The sequence below is a fragment of the Epinephelus fuscoguttatus genome, linkage group LG18 (assembly GCF_011397635.1).
Source record: "Epinephelus fuscoguttatus linkage group LG18, E.fuscoguttatus.final_Chr_v1".
Classification (NCBI taxonomy): domain Eukaryota; kingdom Metazoa; phylum Chordata; class Actinopteri; order Perciformes; family Serranidae; genus Epinephelus; species Epinephelus fuscoguttatus.
Genome location: NC_064769.1, coordinates 28,623,241 through 28,647,952, shown reverse-complemented (window position 1 = coordinate 28,647,952; position 24,712 = coordinate 28,623,241). Strand labels below are relative to the sequence as shown.

The following is a 24,712-nucleotide window of genomic DNA, read 5'->3' as shown; positions in this document are numbered from 1 at the left end:
TGAGTCTAACCTGCTTTGCAGATCCACTCCAAGTATCCGGTGAGCTCTCGTTCGATCTGCTGCTGCCTCCGAAGCTTCAGGAACTCCTGCCTCTTCTCCACACGTTCTCTCTCTTTGGCAAACTCTCTGTTGAAACATATATATACACACACACACACACACACACACACACACAGAGGGAATAAATAGATGTTTTATCAAATTTGGCAACATGGATTTATAGCTCTTTTTTTTTTTTCTCTGTGTCAGACATCTGCCAGGAGAGAACCTGCTATGGGCATCCCAAGCAACAAACAGTATTATGTGAATAAAAAGACCACCTAAAGACCATATTGACAACAATCCACAACTTAAAACGAACATAGGCCAGGGGCATAAATTGAGCATAGCGTTAGTACAGGCAGCTCACATCCCAGCTACGTCAGCTGATCTCAAAACAGTCCAATCAACTGATGGAGCAGCTGATTAATGGAATGTAGTCCAGCTGACAGATCACATGATTCCTTTCTATGCAACAAATTCGCAAATCTCATTCAGCACGCCCTATTTAAACTGCTCTGGCCTGCCTACTGTTACTGCTTCCTCTGCAAGCCACTTTGCAACCTACCTCCACCCCAGCTCCTCCTTTTCATGTTGTGTCTGACTTATCAATGTCATTTGTGTTTGTCATTGATGCTGCTCTGTTCTGTTCCTGGGAGGTCTTTGCTGCTGCTCTCCCTGCCTTAGGCTTTCCATGTAGGCACAGGGAAGGGCAGGGAGGTTTGCTCTTTCTGCCACAGGCTTTCCTCGTTTGCACATGGAAGGGCAGAGAGGTGTGCTCTCTCTGCCTGAGGCTTTCCACGTAGGCAGGTGGAAGAGGCTTTCTGGTAGGCCCGTAGGCAGAGGGGCCCCAGAACAGAGTCATACTACCAAATATAATACTGCAAATGGAAATAAAGGTTTCTCTGACTAACGCCAGGGCCACACCGCCCGCGGAAGCGCTGCGAATAGCCTCGAAGCGCCGAGGAGAGAAGGCAGTTTCCTTTCGGCGCCCATGTTAACCGACTGTGTCGTCCACACTGGCCGGGAAGCTCCGCAGCAGGCTCACGATTTGCAGCGATCAGTTCGGCGTCTGGTCTATTTTCTGCGCGAGCCGCGAGCGAATCTGACAAGCCAGGCAGTGAAAAACAAGAGCTGGGAGCAGAATTGCTTGTCGACGGCGTGGAGAAATGCGCGTCTGATGTGAACGGAGGTGCTCCGGCGCGCGCGAGAATTTCGGTGCGCTGCGCTTCCGCGGGCAGTGTGGCCCTGGCGTAAAGCTTTCCTGACTTTCTACCACCCTACTTCCAGCATCACTGCTCAGATCACATCCATTCTCAAACTCTGCCTTTACTGTGATCTCAACTACACACTAAAATTTTGTGACTGCATCTTGTGTGGTTATGACACTATCAAAGTGACACAATCATCCAATGAGGGAAAGACAGGCATATAAACACCTGCCAAAGTACTTCAAAGCACTGCTGGGGTAGTAACTACAACAATAGTTGACTCCAGGACCACATTCTGCTATGATGACACACACACAGACTCACAAGGTGAAAACAATACCAGCCCAGCTGTTGCGAGCGGTAGCAAATTTGTGAGACACTGCATCATGGGAATGGAGGAAATAGAGGTTCAAGCATCTTATTAACTGGAGTTCAGGCAACAGCAGGGCAGCTGTTGAGGGCAAGTAAGAGGAAAAAGGCCACTGGCAAAGCTGATGCTGAAACTTATGAGCACTGAAATGTGTGAATGCAGAGGGAAGGCAGTGGAGTGTGATGCAGTGACAAGACAGATCAGAGATGCATCACATGAAGGACTTAAAACAGCATACTGTATGTAATTTCATATAGAGATAGCAATGTATATTTTGTTCAGGAAAGTCAATTAAAAAGAATTTTAAATAAAATAAACAGATTAGAAGTTAATTCAAGGAGTTGTTTGAAAATTTGGGAAATCCGCTTTGTTTTCTTGTAAAGAGTTAGATGAGTAGATTAATATTACTCTCATATCTGTATGTTAAACATAATAAATTTTATCATAACAACCGACTCTTAAAGACCATAAATGAAAGTGACCCAACAGTGATGGGAGACAATCTTTTTCTTTCACTGTGTTGTGTTTCTATCAAAAATTTGATCTGAATGATCTGATTCTGACTACATTTGCTGGTAAAGTTAGCTTAGCCCCAGTGCTTTCATTACAGAACCGAAAAAAAAAAAAAAACGTTAGTAAATATACACTGATGAAACATATGATGGACAGTAACTGTACAAGCATCATCTTGCGATACAAGGGTTTTTTTGTAGGTTTTTTTGTGACCACACACGTTTGCTGTCATCCAGATTTTGGGGAGGCAAGCGGCTGTGAGTCACAGCAGGTCAGCAGGAGAGGCTCTTTGCGACCGCAGACACAATGAGATGGGCAGATGTCAGATCCAGAGAACCAAGATGATTAAAGTCACAGAGCCAGGTCTGTGGCTTTCATGACATGAGAGGATGACAGGGACATGTGATGAGGGACAGAGAGTAAAAATGAGGAGTGTGAGGTGATGATGGGGAGGAGCATATCAATTACTCACCTTGTGTTATGTTGAATATATGAAGAGAACATTGTTTTTCTAGCTTGCCAATGCAAATTTTATAAATGCAAATATATATATATATATATATATATATATATATATATTTATTTATTTATTTTATTTTTTTTAACCATTATGTGTTATTGATTTTTTCAATCTACTGTTACACAGTTTTAACACACAACTTAACTTTAACTTTCTTACTGACAAATGAAAATGCAGCACAGATTATCGACAATCTTGAATCAGTCATTTGGTTATTTGGATTCATAATTAATTAATTAATTAATTATGATGTGATCCTTTGAGCAGACCTAGTATATGTGTATATATACTTTGGAGTTGACTTACCCAGACAGGACACCAAGCACCAGGTTGAGCATGAAAAAGGAGCCGATGATGATGAGAGGGATGAAGTAGAGCCAGTTCCAGGTGTTTCCTGCTACGTCATTGGTCTAAACACAAAAACACACCAAGAAGAATGTAAGATTAAAAGTAAGCCATTATATCACACACATTTCACCCAGCACACATACAGTATGTAGTTAATTTGTCTGCATATCATCAATAATGTGTAAGCATTAGATCTTCACATTAAGTGTGCCATTTCCTGGTAAACAGGTGAAGTGTGAAACTGAACACAGGAAGACAAAAACCCAAAGACTCAGCAGTACAAATACACTCCTGTACTATCAGAGTCTTCTTTTCTATCCTTTTTAATTAACTTATGTAATGTTTCATCACTATATACTGTACCCTGTGTATTTGAATCGAGTTAGAAAGAGTCGTTTTAGTGAGAAATGGCCAATGAACATGATATAAAATAGAGATGGAAATTTGTTTGTTTTTGACTATATAAATGGGTGTCATCCTACTTTCCCATTTCCCATCCACAGCTGTAAATAACACATTTCTCACAAACTTATCAGACTGAACAAAAACTTTTGCCGACTTGTCTCATTACAAAACTATTAACAACTTTTCAATTTGGAAAAAAAAAAAAAAAAAGCAATTAAAACAGTGTCTCCGTCGTCTCTGTGAGTTTCCTACCACACAAAATGTCCCACTAACAACAAGCTCAGGCTGCTATCACGCTAAAACACGAGTTACAGCTCTGACACATCCACTTTTTATAAACTGTCTACAGACAAACAGACACACACACACGCACGCAGAGTTAACTGCTGTTGCACAGTAGCTACGTCCATTATTATATACAGTCTATGGGTAAGAAACAGGCAACCTTGGGGGTCTTTTGGAGTACAGCACTGAGCATGTGAGATTCTTTTAAAATGTTAATTTAAAAATATTATTCATGCGTAGTTCCCAAAATAATTATATTATAATAAGTTCAATTAGAAAATGTAAATGTAAGGTCGATAAACCACATTTTACATTCAGTATTCCTCTCTTCAATCATTAAATGCTGTAAACTGTAAACTGCTGCAACAAACACAATCACATTTTGATTGTTCAACGTGTTCCTACATTTTAACTTGTCAGCACAGGTGTTACTACTAACATTAATGACGGCTCCGTTCTATCCAAGCGTCCCAGTAAACCACAACAGTGTGACAGTAAACCAGCATGCACAGCAGCAGGACCCTAAAACTGAAGGAACTAAATGAAAGCCAACAACTTGACTGTTAACTGCCTGGATCAGCACCCTCCATGTCTGAGAGCACTCCCACACAGCGGCCTGTTAGCGGGGGACAGACCTGCAGACTGATGGGCTGCGTGAGGCACAGTGACATTTTGCAGACGCCAGTGTCGGAGCGCTGCTACATGCTGGCTGTAATTGTGATAGGAGGTTGAGGGCAGCTGAATCAGCAGGCTGGAGATCTATATTATGCACCCGAATATGGGAGATGAACACACACATACAGCAGCACACCCTCTGTTGCAGCTGTCCGATGATACACCAGGATAAATGGCTGGCTCAAGCTTCTTGCTCAACATCAACTCTTTTTTTTGAAAAGCCCTACATCTCATCAGGTCTTTCTTTGTGTTTCAATTGTTTTACCATGAACATTACATGGACATCTTCTCCTCTTCTTCCTCCCTCAATTTAGTGAATGTCAATGAAGCATAATGAAATGTTCAACAGTTTGGAGAGGATCTATGTCAATCTTATGTCTGGGCATTAAGTATGAAGCTGCAGCCAGAAGATGTTAGCCTAGCTTAGCAAAAGACTCAAATTATGGGGGAAAAGTGGCCTGGCTCTATCAAATGTCCAAAAATACATCTACCATCACCTCTAAAGCTGATTAACAGCTGATTAACAAGTTGTATCTTGTTGGTTCAACCCATACAAAAGCCAAGCGCTGTGACTGCAGCACCCTAAAGTTTGGTCACCACAATGAGGTTTGCTCTTCAGCCTGCAACTTTAGTTTCTGGCTCAGTCCCATCACCACCACCATCAGCGTTGTTCTGCCCCAAGTTGTCAAAATGATGTGTGTGTAAGATCTTTTCTGTATCAGTGCTCAGAATGACGTAACATTCAACTCTGGTTTCTGTTTGCAGTAGCAGATATTTTACTTCTCTCTCTGGGGAGCTCTGGATGCCTGGTGTGGAGGGGAAACTGAAATTGCGTCAGCTTTCAGTCCCAGAGTCAGACTTTTCTCTCCTGTTGACACAGCCTTAATTCTTCAGCTGACTGCTCAGGCTGAGTTCATTTGAGCTTGTGCAAATGTTTTACAGATTCTGAAACACGGCGAGGTCTCTGCGGCGGAAGAGTCCCTGAGTTTCTCAGATTGAAGAGGCTGAACAAGCTAAATGCAATCGAGCACACACAATCTGATGTTGCACGACTCGTGAGGACAGTTAGAACTGTTTTTGGTTGTTTCTTTTCAAAAGGAAAAATTAGGAATTAATCAGTGTCTATTTTGAATATTACTTTGACTATTGGAATATGTGAAACTTAAAAAAAAAACATGAAAAAAGGATTTTAAAAATCAATTTGCAGCATAAAATCAGCAGCTGTTTTGCATTTTATCCACATTTATGTCAGTTCTTCTCGATTGCTAAGACACTTTTCATGAAATTATGCCCCATTTCCCAAAACTCTAAACACAAATCCATAACTGCACACTCAATTTCACAAACTTAAAACCTCAATGTCAGAACCAAACTCTCCACTGACGACATAATCTTGTTAAATATTGGATGGATCAGTTCAAAACACTGCTGACAAAATGTTTAATGAAATAATTTGGTGCTTTGCAAAATCACAGGACTGACTATACTAGAAAACCTTCAGGAACAGCCCAGTGAAAGAAATCCAAAAACAGTACTCTCATATAGTCTCAGAGTGGAGAGGGACTACTGCTGTATGCTGCAGACCTTTGCAATGTCACACTGACAACACATAGTAAGACTCCATGAACAGTAAAATATCCAATTTCTGTGTGTTCTCATCCTCACATCTCAGGTGAGGGTCACATCAACATCACACATTATGTTAAATCTTGCCAGGCAGTGATGCTGGTGCTTTCATTTCATATAGAGGCTGCCTGCCTATTCGGGTTTGAATTTTCTTCAAACGGATGTCATTACTGGGAATCACCATGTTCACCAAGGCTGTCTCCTGCTCAGCTGTTAGGAGTCTCAGCCTGCCTCCAAAGGATGAACCCTCTCAGTTACTGATCTTTGGCCATCCATCACTGTGATTCAGCCTATATGCACTAAACCATTAGATGTATCATATTACTAACAAGGCATACGACCTGAGAGTACGGACAATGGATGCAACAGTGTTACAGCTTGGATTGGGTTGCACTGGCTGTCCAGCTTCTCTCACAGTCATCTCATGTCTGTTTTGTCATATGGATTGTCTCTGGACACGCCTTGAGGCCTATTTATTGACCCATGCAGTTCTGACTGATGTGTTAAGAATTTTGAGGCATAGCAGTTGCACCTGGGGAAATGTGTGGTATTGAGTTTAGGTTGTGATGACTTGAATTGGTTATCATGAGTGTGTATGTTTTCTGTATGAGTGCAATGCAGGATTTATTTGGCTACTTTTGTGTAAGGTTTTGCAGATTATGGTTTAGGATGGTTAGTTAATAGGCCCAGTTATAGTGTGTTAGCAATCAAGAATGAGAAGTGTCATCATGAAATGCTGTTGATCTAGTACAATAGTTCAGACTGGGATCACGCTATAATGACATCAGTACAATAACCCAGGAGAACACTGACCCTTCGCTAAGTCCCACTCCCAGATGCAAACTGGCCAATCATAACGTAGCATCAGGCCGGCTCAGACCAGGGTCCGACAACAACACAGCTGTGCTCCATTGACTCTAATGCAATCACTTCAGATTTCCTTGTGTTGTGCCTGGGGCACGTCATGTATTAATGATACTCGTTACCTGGAGAGGTTGGAGAAAGATATAGGTTTCTTCCCTGTTCCAAAACCAAAATCAAACCCTGAAAAGTGTAGGGTTAGCTAGCTAGCTACTGAAGATATAGCCTACTGAATGTATACACATGCTGCTTTTGCTTTTCAGTGATTATAACAGTGAAACAAAGACCGACTCTGCTGTACAGGAACCAGTGAAGGGAAGCAGGGAAACTCTGCTGATATTCAACCAGCTCGGTGTCATGGCAGTGTGTGCAGATGAATGTTGTTTGACTTTCCGTACGGTGGTGGAGGTCAGGGTGCTGGCAACAGCACGGGGGCGAAGCCAAACACTGTTCATCTGCACACACTGCGATGCCACACAGCTGGTTCAATATCAGCAAAGTTTCCCTTTATATTCATTGTCTTGTGTGGCGATCAGCAGTGATGTAGTGGTTCACTTTACACTGTGATCTGTAGCCTATAGTTCAGCTTTAGCCTCTAAATATCTTCGTCTTTTTAACCTGTTTTAGAAGAGAAGAGAAGAGAAGAGAAGAGAAGAGAAGAGAAGAGAAGAGAAGACAAGAGAAGAGAAGAGAAGAGAAGACCTGTACCGTGGCCCCAGGGCAGAATGGAAGGACATCCATCACTTCGATTTATCATATGTCACTTCTGGATGGAGGGTGTGATCCAGTATTCTATATAACAAACAGCCTCTGGCACCGTCAGGCAGACACATCTGTGCTTCCATTTACATTTAATTTATATATTTAGGCCTAAGATGCATGGACGTCGGAACTATTTTCTGAGGGGGGGGATTTTTGTTGGGAGGGGTGGGGGAAGCACGCACACTTATCAATGATTAAGGATTTGATTTGAAGTTATTTATTTTATAATAACATGCAGTTATAAGAGAACTAGAATGGATGAACACAGCATCTTTATTGTTAAGAAAATTAAACTTTGATAACTAAATCAAGCCATTTAAGGAACATAACATTATTTGTAACCTTGAATGAAAAAAAGAAAAGTCTGTGCTCCTGACTCAAGGCTTTCATGCATTTCCAAAAGTGGACCTTCTCTCAGTTGGCCTACTGATGAAGATTTTAAGCAGGGTCGAGACATCGCTTTCATCCATAAGGTCACTGTGAGCGTTCATAATGGCCAAATGTGTTAGTCTCTCCTGCGTCATGGTGTTGCGCAGCCAGGTTTTCAGCCTGCGCAGGGCTGAGAAAGAGCGCTCAGATGCCGCGACAGATATGGGCAGGGCCAGACAGAGCTTAATGAGCTTCTCCACCTCTGACAGCATGGAGTGGGTTTGGGGCTGCAAGGTTTGCAGAATAGACACAACATCCTGGATGCCAAGGCTACTGGTATGTAGTCAGGCAGGTTGCATATCACATCAAAAGCATAGATCTACGCATTAATGATATAAAAGAGATAAATGTAAGTCAGACAAATTGAGTTTAAATTCAGATTCTTTATTTTTTAAAAGTGTAATGCAGTGGGTAAGGAGGCCGGGGTGCGGATGGGAGGGGGTGCAGCCAGACCCCCCCCCATCCGCACCCCTAGTTCCGAAGTCTATGCTAAGATGTGTGTGTGTCTGTTGCCAACCATTTAAATAAATATTTCATAATCTACGTTGAAAACAACAAAAATAATTATTCCTACCTTTCACTCAACTAATATAATATACAATACACCAGTGGCTGAAGTCAAAATCAAGAACTACCACACAGAATAAATTCCTTTATGTCTCTGTTGCAAATTACACAACATATAAAGATGTAAAAGGCAGTTTTCACACTATATTTTACAGAATTTTGTATGTAAAAATCACCACATCCCACAATGTGTCTCCACACAGCCCTACACTGGACACCACCTCAAAGTGCACTGGGTTTGGAGCCATGCAATGAGATTAAAGCACACTGTGTGCACAGCAAGAGAGCAAATAGAGGGCATATGGCAATCAAGGCCACTGGCTATACTAATTTAGTTCATTACAAAACTGCTGATGCACACGATGTTGCCTTTAGCAGCGCTTCTAATGACCCCATATGTTGTTTAAGTGCAATGGGATGTCAGAAGGAAACAAATACTAGAGTAAATGTAGTTATGAGTAAAAGGTTTAAGTACAGAAACTCTGAAATGGTTATATGCAATCCAACACAGAGGCTTATTATGATACTCGAACTTCTTTAAAAACTGTATACCAGCCGTTATAAGCTAAAAACAACTGGTTAAAAAATGGGACTGAAAAAGGAAGCTCCATTCTGGACATGAAAAAATCATTACACCCCAAAAAGTTGCCTCCGACATTCTGATGATATTGAAAAACAAACTTTAGTGACTTATATCCACTGAGCTTTATGTTTTTATATGAGTTCACTTTATATCGTTATTCCACCTCTGTTATTCCCATGAGTCATCGCTGGCTGACTGCTCTGTACCATCAGTGAGGAAAAAGCAAACACTGCCACATAATTTGGAGCCATGCATCATGCAGTTGTGGTGTGACAGTATACTCCCACTCTCAGCTTACAGTGCTGCCACCACACGCACACACGCACACACATTTTCTCTGATTCCAAGGGAAGCCTGCTGAGATGAAGACAGCCACTCTGAATCAATTCCACCGCTCCTTACAGTCCTGAAACTCTCACTCACCACAAGCAGCGCTGACTGTGCTCAACAGCTCTGGTGGCACAGGGAGCAAAAGGTCCTCAGAGAGCTGCTCAGAGGCGAAGAATATATCAAAACAGTTTAAAATGAATTTGAGGCTTTTATCATCTCTCTCAGAGTCGACTATTCATCTCTTTTGATGGTGAATTAATTTGCTGCAGGCTAATTTTAGTGATATTTAATCATCCAGTTTGACTTGACATAAATGTGGACACAAAGTACTCAGTGAGTCTCACAGGCTGAAGTCTGTTATCCAGGGCGGTGCATTAAAGCTGTAGTTACTAACTCTTATACAAAAGAATAAGTTTGTTAAATCCTCTTGATACCCTGCGTCCCCATATGAGGACATCACATTTTGGGTTTACTGGACCTAATATGTCATTCTGCTTAACTTAGACCTGTTGTTCATGGACATTTTTTTGTGCCATGTCGTGGTAGGAAGAGCACAACACACTAATCTGTGTAAAAACAAGATGGCAGCCGTCTCTGCCAAGTCAGTCTGCAGCCGGCCACGACACAAAAGTGGACAAGGTCCAAAACCTGATCACATTTAATAGTTGAAACTTGTTTATTTATGAGTGATATCGTTTGTAGTTTGATATGGCAACAAATTTGACCAATTTTAGCAACAGTAACAAGCTAAAACGTGTTAATCAGGAAGTACTCATTTGAGGACATTGGGACTTAATTATCATTGACAATTTTTAGTTTTATTATATTTAGCTAATAGGTCCTATTGATCCCAAATAGCTAGGAGAAATAAAAAAAATGCAAACAACACAAAAGTTCGGGTCTCAGGAGGATATTTAATCAAACTGTCACGATAGCCGTACAGTATTATATGAGACAGATAGTCTGTGATTAAAAAATGACGTTCCTCCTCTGTCTCCAAGTGCTTCTACTGGCATTTTCAAGAGCTAACTGAGCCTGAACAAAAACAGCCAATCAATGCGGAAGAGTCTCGAGCGCAGTGCTCATGAACTAGGCAAAGCTGATGAAATACAAATCAAGACTCTGTTACTGCACTGCCTATTTCTTGCCTCTATAATATTTTCAGAAACATATTTCAGTGTTCTGTTTAGCTGTAAAAAAGAGAGTTTGTGAGCCACAACAAACTTTGTCATATTATAGCTGAACTACACTCAAATATGTTTCTGAAAATGTTGAGGTGAGAAATGAGCAGTGAAGTGACAGAGTCTTGATGCATAATTGATCCGTGGTGCCTAGTTTGACAATTTGGCCGCAGTCCTGATTGCACTGATAGACAGCTACATTAGCAACTTCTCAGCTCTCATTGGTTGTTTTTGTTGAGGCACGGTGGATTCTTGCAAATGCCACTAGAAGCACCAGAGATTATCTGTATCATCTACTATGATTAGGATGTAGTGACTGTTTCAGCCAAAAATTTCAGAAACATATTTTTTTATAAAAGTTACCAACTGAAGTTTAAGGCCTTTAACCAAAGACTGTATAAAATAGGGGACACTGCTACTGCTGTCACCCCCCAGATTCAGCATTTCAGCCGTCGCCTTTTTTTTTTTTTGAGCCAGAAGTGACTATATTTGCATGATAGGGTGGAACTGTAGAAAAGTAAGGGGTAGATCTGACTCATAGACTGTGGTGATACCTCGCAGACAGCCTGTCACTCAAAGTGACCCCACTCTTAATTATGCACAACTTAAAGCCTTATCAAAATGTAAACTGGTGAGTAATATAAATATAGGCACTCCAGAACATGCACGCAACGACTGTGCCCTGAGATAAACAGAGTTCAACTTCTGGAGTGCAGCAGCACACACCACATGTCATGTGATGAGGAAAAAACAATCACTATCTCTTTTCAAGTATGAAAAAAACTAGCATGTGCATGCTTTTAACTTGTGTGGCCAGATGTGTCGCTACAGGCAAACACAGACAGACGCACATGCATGTCCACACTTACTTTGATATTGAGACTTCAGTTAGCTACAGTACATCCAATGAGGTTCAAGGATTCATACACAGCCACAACTGAATGTTCACACTGTATCTAACTGTCCCTCTGAGCTGCCCTATTTTTACGAGATTTTGACAAGCACAAGCCGTCAGCTTGACAAGGTCAAGGTGCACCTGCCTCTGTGATTGTCACGGCTCTAATGAAGTGAGACGAAAAGGTGCCTGTGACCTCAAGCATCTCACACATACACACATTAAATCACACAGCCTTAGGCACAGATCTCAATCAATGGATGCCACGATGTGAGATTTTAATCCATTTTAACCAACACTGTTAAAACCTGTTCTCCCATGTAGGTCCCATCACTTGTAGTAGGAGCTGATTGAGACAATATTTCAAGGGATTTGAATACAACACTCAAATGAGAGCAAATACAATAATAATTGACGTTAAGCTTGAACATGACACAGCAGAGGTAATTAGGGCCACATCTAATTTGACGGCAGCCGCCGGGTCTCCAAGAGAGACAGAGGAAATGTAATAAAATCACGGGGCATGAAACTAAGATTGCCACATTATCAACGCTGAGAAACCACCCACACACCCTGCTGCTGCTACAACGGTGTCACTTCCCCGCTGACTGTCTCAGAGCTAAAGCAGCATTCGGAGTGTGAATCAGTGCAAGCCTTTGCCGTCTTTTGTGGATCACTGTCATCGCATTTCTGCTTTAAGAGAGTGTGTAGTGGAGACAGATGGGCATGGTGGGATAAGATGGTAACTAAGATTTGTAAAAGCTGCAAAAGTCTTGTGTTTTAAAGTTCATGCGAGTGTCTTAAGATAAACTGTACATAGAATGGCCTCAATATTTTAGTTTTTTATTACATTTTATTGGGTTTTTCACAATTTGAAGTAAGTTATGAACAAAAGCAAAAGTAGTGGGATGCTTTTGTTGTCTTTCTAAAACCTCATGGGAAGAAGTTCAGGATGGATGGTTGGGTAAAAAAGGTGTGACTTGATCTTTATCTAACCAAGTAGATATTTTTTTTAATCCTACCACCGATATTTCTCCATCCTTGACCAAAGCAGGACATAAGGGACTCCAATGAGAGGATGACATCAGAATTACCAAGTCAGATCTTGATCTAGTTGCAGCCAGCTGGTGATAACATGTCAACAGTATCTAAAATGGGATCTGAAGGTGAGAATGAAGGTGAACATGTTCCGTGCTGGAGAGAGATAAATGATATGGCATGTTCTGTTCAGTCCCAGAGGCAATTCAGATCATTTATCGTGTGCAACTGTTGATAAACCAAAATCGCAAAGTAAAAGACAAAGTGCGATCATGCCTTCAGTAATCTGTCATATTGATATAACGATGAAGTTTTCACCTTGAGCACTGACTGTTACTATCACAACAAGTGAAATTTAGTGGTCGTAGATGAGAGAGGAAGTACGAAGGGAAATCTAGTAAATGGCAGAAGAATGTAGAAGGATATTGCTCATTATTTTTCTCTGCGTGGGTAGCTTAAACATCTGGATGCCACCATAATCTGGCCACCACCATTCTGGAGTTGCATATCTGTGACACCCACTGAATGGTTTAGCCGCTAAAGTAGACACTGACGGGAGAATATTTTGCTCTGCAGCAGCCGGCAACATTATGATCATTAGCATAAGCCGAAATCTCTCTTCATTTGCACTCCCTTCCCTTTTCCTCTGCTCCGCTCGTGATTAAAACATCAAGCAGGAGCATCGACTCAGTTTGGTGACATTCTCTCCTTCCCAGGCTCTCTCGCTGGGTGTGAAGACTTGGATTGCATCATGCACCAGGACTTACTAATTGCTTACACGACCACAGCAGGTACTACACTGTTGTTTTTCTGGTGAGGAAAGTCCCTCAACAACACAAAACCTCTCCCAATCAAATAGATGCAAGTGCCACACCATGCAGGATACCTTGTACCTATGTGTAGAATACCACATTAAAAGTGTACGTACATCCATTTAGATCGATTCAATCAACGATCCAATATTATTGAGGCAAAGTGAAAACACTGATACATATTGTTGTCTTTTATCCGGATTTTTGGGGGACATTTTGTATGCTTTTATTGAGAGACAAAGACAGGTATTAAAAGGGAGAGAAAGACAAGTACCTTCAGCCAAGGGCCTCGGGCCAGACTCACACCACAGCCCCTGTCCTAAGAGCTCAGTCTTAATGGTGCACATTCCAAGCACACCTTCTTCCTAAACACTCAAACACTGCTAGCGTCCTAGAACCAGGCAAACAATGGCAAGCAGCCAAGAAAAAAACAATGAGGATATTTTATTGTATCGTCTCTAATCATTTGCAAGCCCCTGAAATAAATTGTATTGTGGCAGACTTGGTGATATCAGCAAATATTGGATTTTTGTCCAAAGAACTGAAATAATATTATAAATTGACGAAACCTGTGATTTACACCCCTACAACACATTAGCGAGAGACCAACCATAAACAGCACTAAAAAGATGCGGGGGGTGGGGGGCAGAGTTGGTGTAAGCATGTCATTAAAGGTTCCGGTGACATCATTAATAATGAAACAGGAAACGGGATTGATCTGGTAATAAACTAGTCCCAGGCCAAAACTGCATTTTAGTGCTACTTCCATTTGTGAGCATGTCAGAGTCTCTCATTGGCTTCAAATACTAATTGCACCTTTTTTCAGAAAAACCAGGGCTACTTGAAAATGAAAATGTATTTGATTTTAGTCGTATTCAAGATTTATGATGGATTACATACACATGCAGAATTTAGGCATTAAGAAAAAGTAGGGTTGGGGGTGGAATACAACACCATAACATATTTAAGATACAAAGTATGAGTTAATGTATACTGTTACAGTTACATATTCAGTTACTGTCCCAGAAATAGTTACTGTCTTTAAAAAATAGAAGGGATTACTTTATTTCTTTTTGCTTCATGTGCTCTAACACTGTGTCCTAAGTGAATGCAACGTAAGCAAGCATCAGCGACAGAATCAATCAAAGTTTGATTGCACTGGTTTCTATAGGACTGTTCTGACTGGCCGCAAGCAAGGCAGTGCTGCCGTTTTGAATTGTTGTCAGATGCCCTGTTTGTATTTATTCCTGTTGCTCACATTGAAAGCTCTGCAATCAATGAGGAGAGGCTGATTTCTGAAGGAATTATCGATATGATACCTCCTCATTTAAAGCAGCTGTGCGGAACTTTTTGTTTTCGTTGATTATAGCGCCCCTTTGGTCGAAGCGGTATGACACCCACAGCCTGGTGTCGTAAAATTCCGACTGCAGCCAGCAATTACAGCATGCATTTGTTTTGGAGAGCGAGAGGATTAACTAACGTCAGGTCAGTCCAAGTAATTAGTGGAAACAGCAAAATGACTCAGTAAATTCTCCTGTCGTGTTTCTGTTCTGATCTAATCTAATCTGTTGTGTATTTTGAGCTACTAAGGCTACCGTAGTAGTGTGAGCCTGGGTAATTCTGGGTAATGTAGTAACCGTTGTTGTGCTACTGGAAACAATGAGAAGCAGCCGTGTACGTTCGGTGTAAGGAGGAATAAACAGTTAACAAGTCCGCATTATTATGTGAAAAGAATACTCCGATGATTTGGGAGTTATGCCCTTGCTCTATCATTTTCATATTGAGACAACATGATGGATATCTTGGCGCTTGTAGGTGGTCAGTACATCTTGCGCGGAGGGATACACCGGTGAGCAGCAGTTGCAGCTGGCTCTGGGACAGGTACGCTAGGTCACTCGGTAAAAGCAAACAAAGAGACGACACGGATATTACTCACCCGACTGAAAGCTGAACATCAGCTCCTGCAGGCCTGGGGCATTTTTTTCCAGTTCATCTTAGGAACATGAAAAAAAGTTTCAATCACGCCAGGATTAGTGATTGCTGTAAAGTTTTCACTCCTTGTGATGCACTCTCTGCGGCGGTTTTCCCGCTCAGCATCCAACACATGGAGTTCCTCATCTGTGTACTCCGGCTCAAACAGGTATGGCTCTGGGTCTGTGTCCGCTACAAGAAACTCTTCAAAATCGCATTCAGAGTCATCCATTGCAGCTACTATAGTCCGGAGATATTGCTAGGCTAAATAAACAGCTAAGTTTTGTTTACAAGCTACGTCTGTGCCTGCTCACCGGTGTATCCCTCCGCGGATCACAGCGCACAGCGCAGGACGTACTGACCCCAATGCTAACCGCTGAGACCCAGCCACTGGACGTACAGACACAAAAAAGATATCGATCATGTTGTCTCAATATGAAAAGGATAGAGAAAGGGCATAACTCCCAAATCATCGGAGTGTTCTTTTATCTGAAGATACACAGTGAAGACATAACATAATCCTAACACAGCAAAGCTGTTACCTGCAGCCTTCGCTTGCAAAGCTAAAGCTACCAACGTTAGGTCAGTCCAAGTAATTAGTGGAAACATGCTAACATGCTAACGTTACACACAAATTAGTAGTAAAGTAAGACCTGTTCATAAATGTTCTGGTGTAGCTCTGAATTTCTTATAAACTGAGGACAACTGCCTGCTGTATATTCGTGTTCATGGTCACAGTCACAGATAATTTTACATGATGCTCCTTCGTTATCCGCCATGACATCAAAAGTACAACCAAGTCCTCATAGATACATCTCTGGTAAAACTGTTAGGTGTTACGTGTTCAGCAATGCCCGTTGCGTACTGCTTACTCGAAGAACACTGTAAACACATCTTCTTCTTCTTCTGTGGTTTAATCGCTGCGGGCCGCTGCGGGCGAACAGAATCACTTCAGCCTCGGGTGCCGTATTCTGGTTTGCTGACTTCCGCTGTGTGTCCGACCCGAGTGAAGCTACGCTAAATAGCCATATAGAAAAAGGCTTTTTGTCGCTGTTGGGTTTAAATAAATATGCGGATTTTCAAGGGGGGGTGATACAAACTAGGGACAGTTTTATTAATGGTAAAAAGTTCCGCACAGCTGCTTTAACTGCACAAACCAACATAAGGTGGCACCTGACCGGAGGGAGATCGTCAGGGAGCTGAAAAAAACAACTTACTTGCAGTATATTGTATTTTTTTTCATCATTTCATTTCAAATAAATATCACAATATAAATAATGTTTTCTGTTTAAAACATACAAACGTAGAAAGATAGCAAGTACTTGCCAAACTTATAAGTGGTTACGTCTCAAGTTGAGAGCTGCTGATTGGTAGCTTATGTGGTTTGTTCCCATGATGTAATTGATGTGCGCATTTTTCAGAGCCAGACTGGACAGAGAGTGACGCCTGATTTCTGTTAGGACTTGGTTTAAATTCATATGTACCTGCAACATGACAACAGCAGAGGAGATGCACAGCCGGGACTCTGTCACAGGTTTTTGGCATGGAAATATAAGACCAGACAAATAAGCTCAGCAAGATGATTGTGAGGTTAAGTAAACCAATTTTTTAGAATATGTTACTGACTTTGAGAATTCTAATGGAATAAAATATGAGTAACTTTTTTCCCAGTAATTTGTGGTGGAATATGTTTTAAAAGTAATCCTACCAACATTGTTTATTAGTATTCAGACGTTGTCAAATATGATAGCTCAATGCAGTAATCCAACTAACCATTGTAATCTGTAATCTTTCTGGAAACGGAAAGGGAAGTATGAGCTCACACAGCTTCATTATGGATACAAAAAAAACAGTTGAAAACTGTTAAAGTAAAACAGATTTAGTCAAAGTCACATTTCCTCAGTTTTAATCAATTCAAACCATGTCGCTTTCACTATGTCTTTCTGACTTTATCGGGGTCAAAGCAGTGCCTGATGATGTTGCAGTGCATTGCAGCAACAGTTGAGTCAGGTTCAGCAGAGCTCTCTGCATCAGGACTATCATTGTACGAATGCAACGATACCGTTGATATGAACAAAGTGTTGCACTCAGTTTAAACATGGCCTAAGTTTCCTCTGCCTTTACACTGACTTTGCATCATGCACATAAAAGTATCTTTTCAATGCTCTGAGCAGTTCTTTAATATTAAATCTTTATGATTTTAAATATTAAAAGCATCTTCCTGTCCGATCGGCTTTCAAACTGGACATCCTGGTTTGTATTTCATGTTATCTCTGGTAACGACAGACTCACACCATCTGAGGCATATTGTCGGTCTGAACGTGCCCCCGTTGTCACCACACCCTCCAGCTGAAGACTAACATGGCAGACAGTAGTGCTTCCTTGCACTACAGCAGCTGCTGGGAGACAATGGGATCTTGGGATGTGGCCTCGCCGGGGGAGGTGAAGTTATGTGGGAAGAGGGGGAGGGTGGACCACAGAGAGGAAGCAATAAGGAAAGAAGGAGAGGAAGCAGGATGGTAATGATGGGCAGAGGTACTCTGCATTTTCTTTTGCACCATTAGAGAGGAAGGTCTGAGCAATCCCCCTCTGGGCAAGGGTAGCATAGTCATCAATCTCACGGGGTTAACGCTGGGTTACAGGAAAGTATATAATCCACAGAATAGAGCCCAGGATGCTATTCTGGCTTCATGATGTTATAGACATTGCCCTCCACCCCCCCTGTCTCTGTACCAAGAGTGCATCTACATTTGTAGACTCTGGATGTTAATGCATACATGGCTTACATGCACGCTCTACTGCATTCACACAAATACACCTATGGCTCTTTTCTGCTTCATAATGTTGTCCTGGTTTCTCCTTTTATTTAAACTTTGTGGAACATTTTGGCCCTGCTCAGAGTCACAGGTCAATCAAGATGAGTCAAAGAAATGCATCATGACTTCACAAAGACTACAATGAACTAGAATTACCGCCTCACACTTGTATGCCTCTGCCAACCAGTCATGCTGCAGTTGCAGTTTACATCCATGTCTGTCCAGACTCATATGTAGCCAAGACAGTTGACAATGCTTCTCTAAAACATGGACGCTTCACACACATCTTCAACCTGGCAGCACAGAAGAACTATACAATTAAAGTTTCAAGGTGATTGAAACAAAAATAGTGACATCAATTCACTATCTAATCAAATCTAACTAACTTGGTGTTGAATAATGGCCAGAAAAGAGCTATTGCAGAACATTATGATGTCACAATGAAGCTGACCTTTGACCTTTTGGATATAAAAACTCATTTCAAACATTTCATTGGACATTTGCGTGAAATTTTGAATGACATTAAAATAAATTATTGGGTTATGGCCATGTTTTGTGAGGACGCAGTGACCTTCGACCACCAAATTCTAATCAGTTCATCAAGTCCAAGGCGCATTTGTGCCAGATTTGAGTATGATTCCTTCAAGGCGTTCTTAAGATATCTTGTCCACGAGAATGTTCTTGACAGTGACCTTTGACATTTGACCACCAAAGTCTAATCAGTTCTTGAGTCCAAGTGGATGTTTGTGCCAAATTTGATGTATGGGCGGACGGGCAACCCGAAAACATAATGCCTTCAGCCACAGCTGTTGCAGATGGAGAGGCATAAAAACAAAAACCATCACTGATTGCTTCCGCAGTTTCCACCCAGCTGTTTCTTAACAACCAAAACTGTTGGGCATGTTGGACCGACAAACGGCAAGAAGGTGTGCAATGGGGTACGACAGCATTAAAATGAACTGAAGATACACCACATGGAAAAGATTAAGACAATGAAGAGAAAAAAAATCAAAGAAAACATTGAATATGCACAGTAGAGCAGATCCAAATTGATAGTGTTTTATGCAGCCTGTATTCCTTAAGTGTTCTGACTAAGATAGCACCCAATCTCAAAACCCATTAGCTATCTGTCTGACAACAGTAAGTCCCTCAGGGCAACAGCCAGTAACTAAGGAGATCCAGTGTAGGCAGATATCCGAGACAAGACTTTCTCTTCCATGAACTGGTCATTTCAGCTAAACACATATTTGTATATGGAAGCAGATACAATTTAAAAAAGCTAATATAAAGCTAATTTGTCTTCAGAGCTGTAGCTGATGGGTTCCAGTCAATGGGTTGCACCTCTTTTGCTCTTCACACAGTTTACCTGCCCCTCAAATGTGACTGGATAATACTACTCAGATTACAATGGAATACAAATGGAAACCAGAATGCGTCTTAGGCCAAAACCGTGTACTGTCGTCAACAGATTCTGAATACAAATGCAGATATTTGTTTATAGATATGAGATAGCACTGAGCCCATTACTGTTTCTTCAAAGGTCAGGTGAAAGGTCTAAAGTCAAAGGTTGTTTTGTTAGTGATGTGTCCTGAAATATATAAAAAAGACGAGGAAGCAAAGTCTTTTCGAACGACATCTTTCTTTAAAGCTAGTTACCTAGCAACATTCAAGAAATGTAGCTGGGGAAAAAAATGCCCACACTATAAAGCCTGAATGAGAATGACACATAGATGACAACATTTTCATTGACATATTTCTTCGATCATGGTGAAAAAATGTTGCTTGCTGGGGTAAAACAGAACACAAGACCTCCCCCCAACAAGAATGCAGCTAACATGAAGACCGTCAGGTTGAATTATCAGGCTGTGTTTAACGGATAGCTAAGAAGAAGCAGCATAAATCTCAGCTATAGCATCTGTAAAAAATACTGTTGCTTTAGCTACATGCTGTTCAATAGAACTAACTAGTAATTCATCTGGACTTTTATTCAAGGTGTCCTGTTAAAGCATGCTAACGCACACCTGTCAGCCAGTCACAAACCAGTATTCCCATGACTGTGGTTCTTGTAATGGATAACTGGCACCTGGTACACACTCAAGCCTATAGGCCAAGGTTCCATGGACACAGTGAATGAGTAACCAAAGGCTTTAACAGACAGATGGTCAGCAAGTGTTTAAAGTTTATTGAAGCTCTCCAAGGATTGTGAAAACACTCTTAAACAAGCACAATAAAATTCAAAAATTCAATTCAATAAAATTCAATAAGTGTGTAGTGACGTAAAACTTTACGAGCAGCAGTCAGATCAATTCAAACAATCCCAAAATGCCCCTACTTTGCCTCAACTAGATGAGTAATTGGTCTCTACAAGGCCACATGAAAGCGCTCCCACCTTAGCCAAACACCCCTTCATGCATGTGAATCAGTCTGGTCACGAAAAGGAAAAGACGGTGGAATTCAACAGTACAGAGAGAAATACCTGGTAGGCAGGAAGAAAATACAGCTCGCCACATAAAAAGGCTGGCGTAAAAATAACTGGTGGATCAAAAGGAATGACTTTGAGCTGAAGGAAAAGAAAAAGACCAAAATACAAAGAAAAAGTACCGGCTGAGAGAAAAGGCATTCTCGGATCACAGCAGCGTGGGTCTGCATCGCTTAGGATAATGAGCCAGAAAAAGCGATGGGAGATGTTTGGAGTAAGACAAGGATGAAGGGCAAGAAGAAGAAGGAGGAGGAAGGATAGCTCCGTAAGTGGCTCACAATGTAGTGCCAGTTAGCTGCTGTCTCCCGGGAAATGAAAAGATGAAGTAGACAGAAAAGGGAAGACGGCAGGGAAAGAAAAAGGAGAGGTGTTTAGGGATGAAAAGAGGAAGATGAACGAGGAGGAAGGGAGAGTGAACCAGACGGATAACAGACAGAGGAAGACAGAGGAAGGGATACACAAGAAGTACATACACAAATGCAACAAATAAATGCCAAGTAAACTGTAATGGATCCAGAATAATGTCCCTGAACATACCTGCACAGAGACATCTCTGACTTTTGGTTAAATTCTTATTCACATAAGGTCGCAGTTCAGTTAACTTCAGTTTTTTATCAAATATCAACAGAAGGCGTGTCTACACAGAAAGCGTTTGAATATGACAAAACAGATATGCTCCTATGTAAATCGATACAGCTGTCTATGTAGGCCACGCAACAGCTCAGGTTTCACTCACGCTATAAATGCATTAACACGACCCACAGCATATTTTTATGCATCAAGTGTATCTCAGTACTCTGCCTAAATGCATCCTGTGTAGACACAGACGGAGGACTGAAGCTGCTGCTGCCCTGCTAACATGCTGCTCACGCTACACTCCTGAGTAGGTGGTGTGAGGTACAATTTGTGCTAAGTGTGATGAATATTACACAGCAACTTGTTTTAAAGAAACGACAAATAAATGAATCTATCTAATACTTAAAAAAAAAGTTCCAGCTTCAATAGTCCAGGGAAGCACCAGCAAAATGCCCCAAGAATCTCTTTAATGAGTCACTTTTCAGACATGTGTAGCCCCGGTCACACATGCACTGATAACTTGACTTTATCTAGACATTCCCGGGGGAGATGCACATGAGAATACAATGTCCGAACTGGGTTGATCGGACGTTAAACGAACTTTGCCCTGCCAGCTCCCTAGTTCAAAGTCCTTATACTATCTGATTAGCATGTGTGAACAGAGTAGGTATATTGTCTTAAGAATAATAATCTTTATTTATAAAGCACTTTTCAAAAAAGTTACAAAGTGCTTTATATGTCAATAATTAAAACAGTATTAGTAGTATGTAAAAACTGAGGAAATAAACACCAGTCTAAATGAACTTAAAGCTCAAGTAAAACCAGGAAAGGCTCTCCAATATAACTGTTTTAAGAAGGGAATTAAAAGAGATCACTGACTCGGCCAACCGTATTTCCTCAGCCAGACTGTTTCAGAATCTCGTGGCCCTGACAGCAAATGCTCTGTCCCCTTTAGTTTTCAGCCAGACCTCTAAAAAAAAAAAAAGACCTCTGCCCAAGGACCTCAAAGTACGTCCTGGCATGTACGGCACAAAGAGGATGCAGTTATAGCTGTGAGAGAGACCATGAAAAGCCTTAAAAATTGTAAATTATTAAAATCTATTCTAAAACATACTGGGAGCCAGTGTAAAGAGGCTGATTCTGGTGTGATGTGATCATGTGTCTTGGTGCTGGTTAAAAGACTGGTAGCTGAATTCTGAACAATCTGGAGTTGATTAATAGATTATCAATTCGGGTAGGAAAAGAGACTGTTGCAGTGATCCAGGCATGAAGTGATGAAGGCGTGTAAAACTATCTCTGTGTCTTTAAAAAGTTAAAGTGGAGCCAGACTCCAAGATTTCTTGCAACAGGTTTGATATCATCTAATAGGGGACCATTCAAAGGCAGAATTTGTTGTGTAACGTGCTGGGCCCAGTGACAACAATTTCTGTGTTGTCTGAGTTCAGCTAAAGAAAATTTTTTGACATCCAGCTTTTAACATCAGTAAGGCATCAGTACGTGAACACATCATTGTGCAGTCTGTGGATCTAACTGGCAGGTACATCTGTGTATCATCAGCATAAAAATGAAAAGAGACAACATGTGTCTGAATAATGTGCCCAAGGGGATGCATATACAAGGAGAATAAAAATTGGTCCCAGGACCGACCCCTGAGGCACACCATACTTGAGAGAAGAAACTGAAGAGAAATGGTTGTTGACAGAGAAATCACAGTGAGCGAGTGAGCGTGCTGATGATGTCTCTATCATGGGGCTCATGCAAAACTGGAAGAAAACAAATATCCAAAGGGTGGAGAGGAAGGGTTGATTTCATTAAGAAATCAATGAAAATGGAGTATCTGGAGAGATGACAAGAATCAGGAACTTCTGTCGAAGCCCAAATCATCACAGCAATTCAAGGAACAGCAAGACACTTGGTTCTTCATGACCCAGTTACAAATCGGCTACATGACCATGGTGTAATCCGTATCATGTCCTGTCTCCTGCACACACAGGAGCAACCCCTCACCTAAACCAAACATCCTGTCTTGTGTGCTACAAAGGTAAAAGGGACACTCGGGGCAATGTCCACAGAGAATGTCCTATCCCACCACTGAAGGCAAAAACTAGTGTCAGTAGCCACCATGTATTGAATAAATTGTGTTTTTCTAAAAAGTTCACATTATCTTGATTTTAGAGGGAGACTAATTTGAAGTCATGTATTGCAAGGTGTTTTTAAATTGAGTTAAACTCCCTTATTTCCTCAGTTCCCTTTTTTCTTATTGAAAACATCTCAAGGTGTCCCTGCACCAGAGGCAGCCTTTCACATTTTTCATCACACTTTCACTCCCTAAACTCTGGAAATATATATATATATATATATTCTTTTTTTTGTCTTAAGATGGAAACCATTTGGTAAAAAAGAATAAAACAGATGAAGCTCTGAGTCAGACAGCCATTGTGGGATTGGCCCAGACACTTTTTAGTTCTGCTTGGCTGGGCGTCGCTTATCCTTTAGGGATTCTTGTTTTTCTTTTTGTGTCCTGGGATTGTGTGTTTTTAAAAGGCACTATCATGCTTTTGGCGGCCTTGAAAAATGAGAGAGGTGCTGGCATTTAGATAACAAAACTGTTTGGGTTGGTGACAGGGAGAAAAAGTACTTAAAACTTGTACAGCTTGGGGGGGTTGTTCCAGTGACCCAGTTGTCTGAGACACAAGTGACATGGCTGTAATATCTCCGCTTTGTGTCCAGCTGCAGATTGTTACATGACATTTAGTCGCTGTCTCTTTCCTTTTTTTTCTCATTCTCTACTCTATGATATAATGCAGAGAAAAAAAGCTGCAGCCAACTGGGCTGTCGATCAAGATTGGTCAAGCGAATATAGTACAACAGAAGTGCATTGAATGGAAAACTATGTGTCACCTCCACTGTAGTGTTTTTACGGTATGCTTCTGCACCCCAAAGTACCGACTGTACAGACAATAGCTGCACTTCACTTTTCTTTTTATTTGTGCATAATTAAAGGGTGTCATAAAGTTGCCTTGGGATAAGATAGCAATTTTCCCTACATTTAAAATATTTTCAACTTGTGTGAACACCAGCTGTCTACCTTAACATGTCTTTGCACTGGCTTTTTATTCAGTCAAGCTGCATCACATCCCATTAAGTCTGAACACACCTTAATGCTACAATTTATGATTCAATTCCAGCTTTACATCCATACAACAGGCAATATTCATTCATACTTTAATACTAGCTTGGCAGGACACACACCGTTATTTACAACTCTGATTAACATGTCCTGTCCCATGGGATACCCCAAGGCTCTGTGTTAGCACCACTGCTTTTCGCTTTGCAAGTGCTCCCAATTGGCGACTTCCTGCATGAACTGAATGTAAATGTCCATTTTTATGTATATGACATCCAGATTTATATTCTCAT

General features: G+C 41.2%; 1 protein-coding gene across 2 annotated transcripts in view; it reads right to left on the bottom strand.

Annotated features, from left to right (window-relative positions):
- cacna1bb (calcium channel, voltage-dependent, N type, alpha 1B subunit, b) overlaps window positions 1-24,712 on the bottom strand; it is a 239,791-nt gene that overhangs the window by 106,189 nt on the left and 108,890 nt on the right. For both annotated transcript variants that reach the window (XM_049603750.1, XM_049603749.1), the window contains 2 exons: window positions 2,960-3,063; window positions 11-126 (listed from right to left, as the gene is read on the bottom strand). In XM_049603750.1, coding sequence (XP_049459707.1) covers window positions 11-126; window positions 2,960-3,063 — 220 coding nt within the window. The remainder of the gene's footprint in view (window positions 1-10; window positions 127-2,959; window positions 3,064-24,712) is intronic.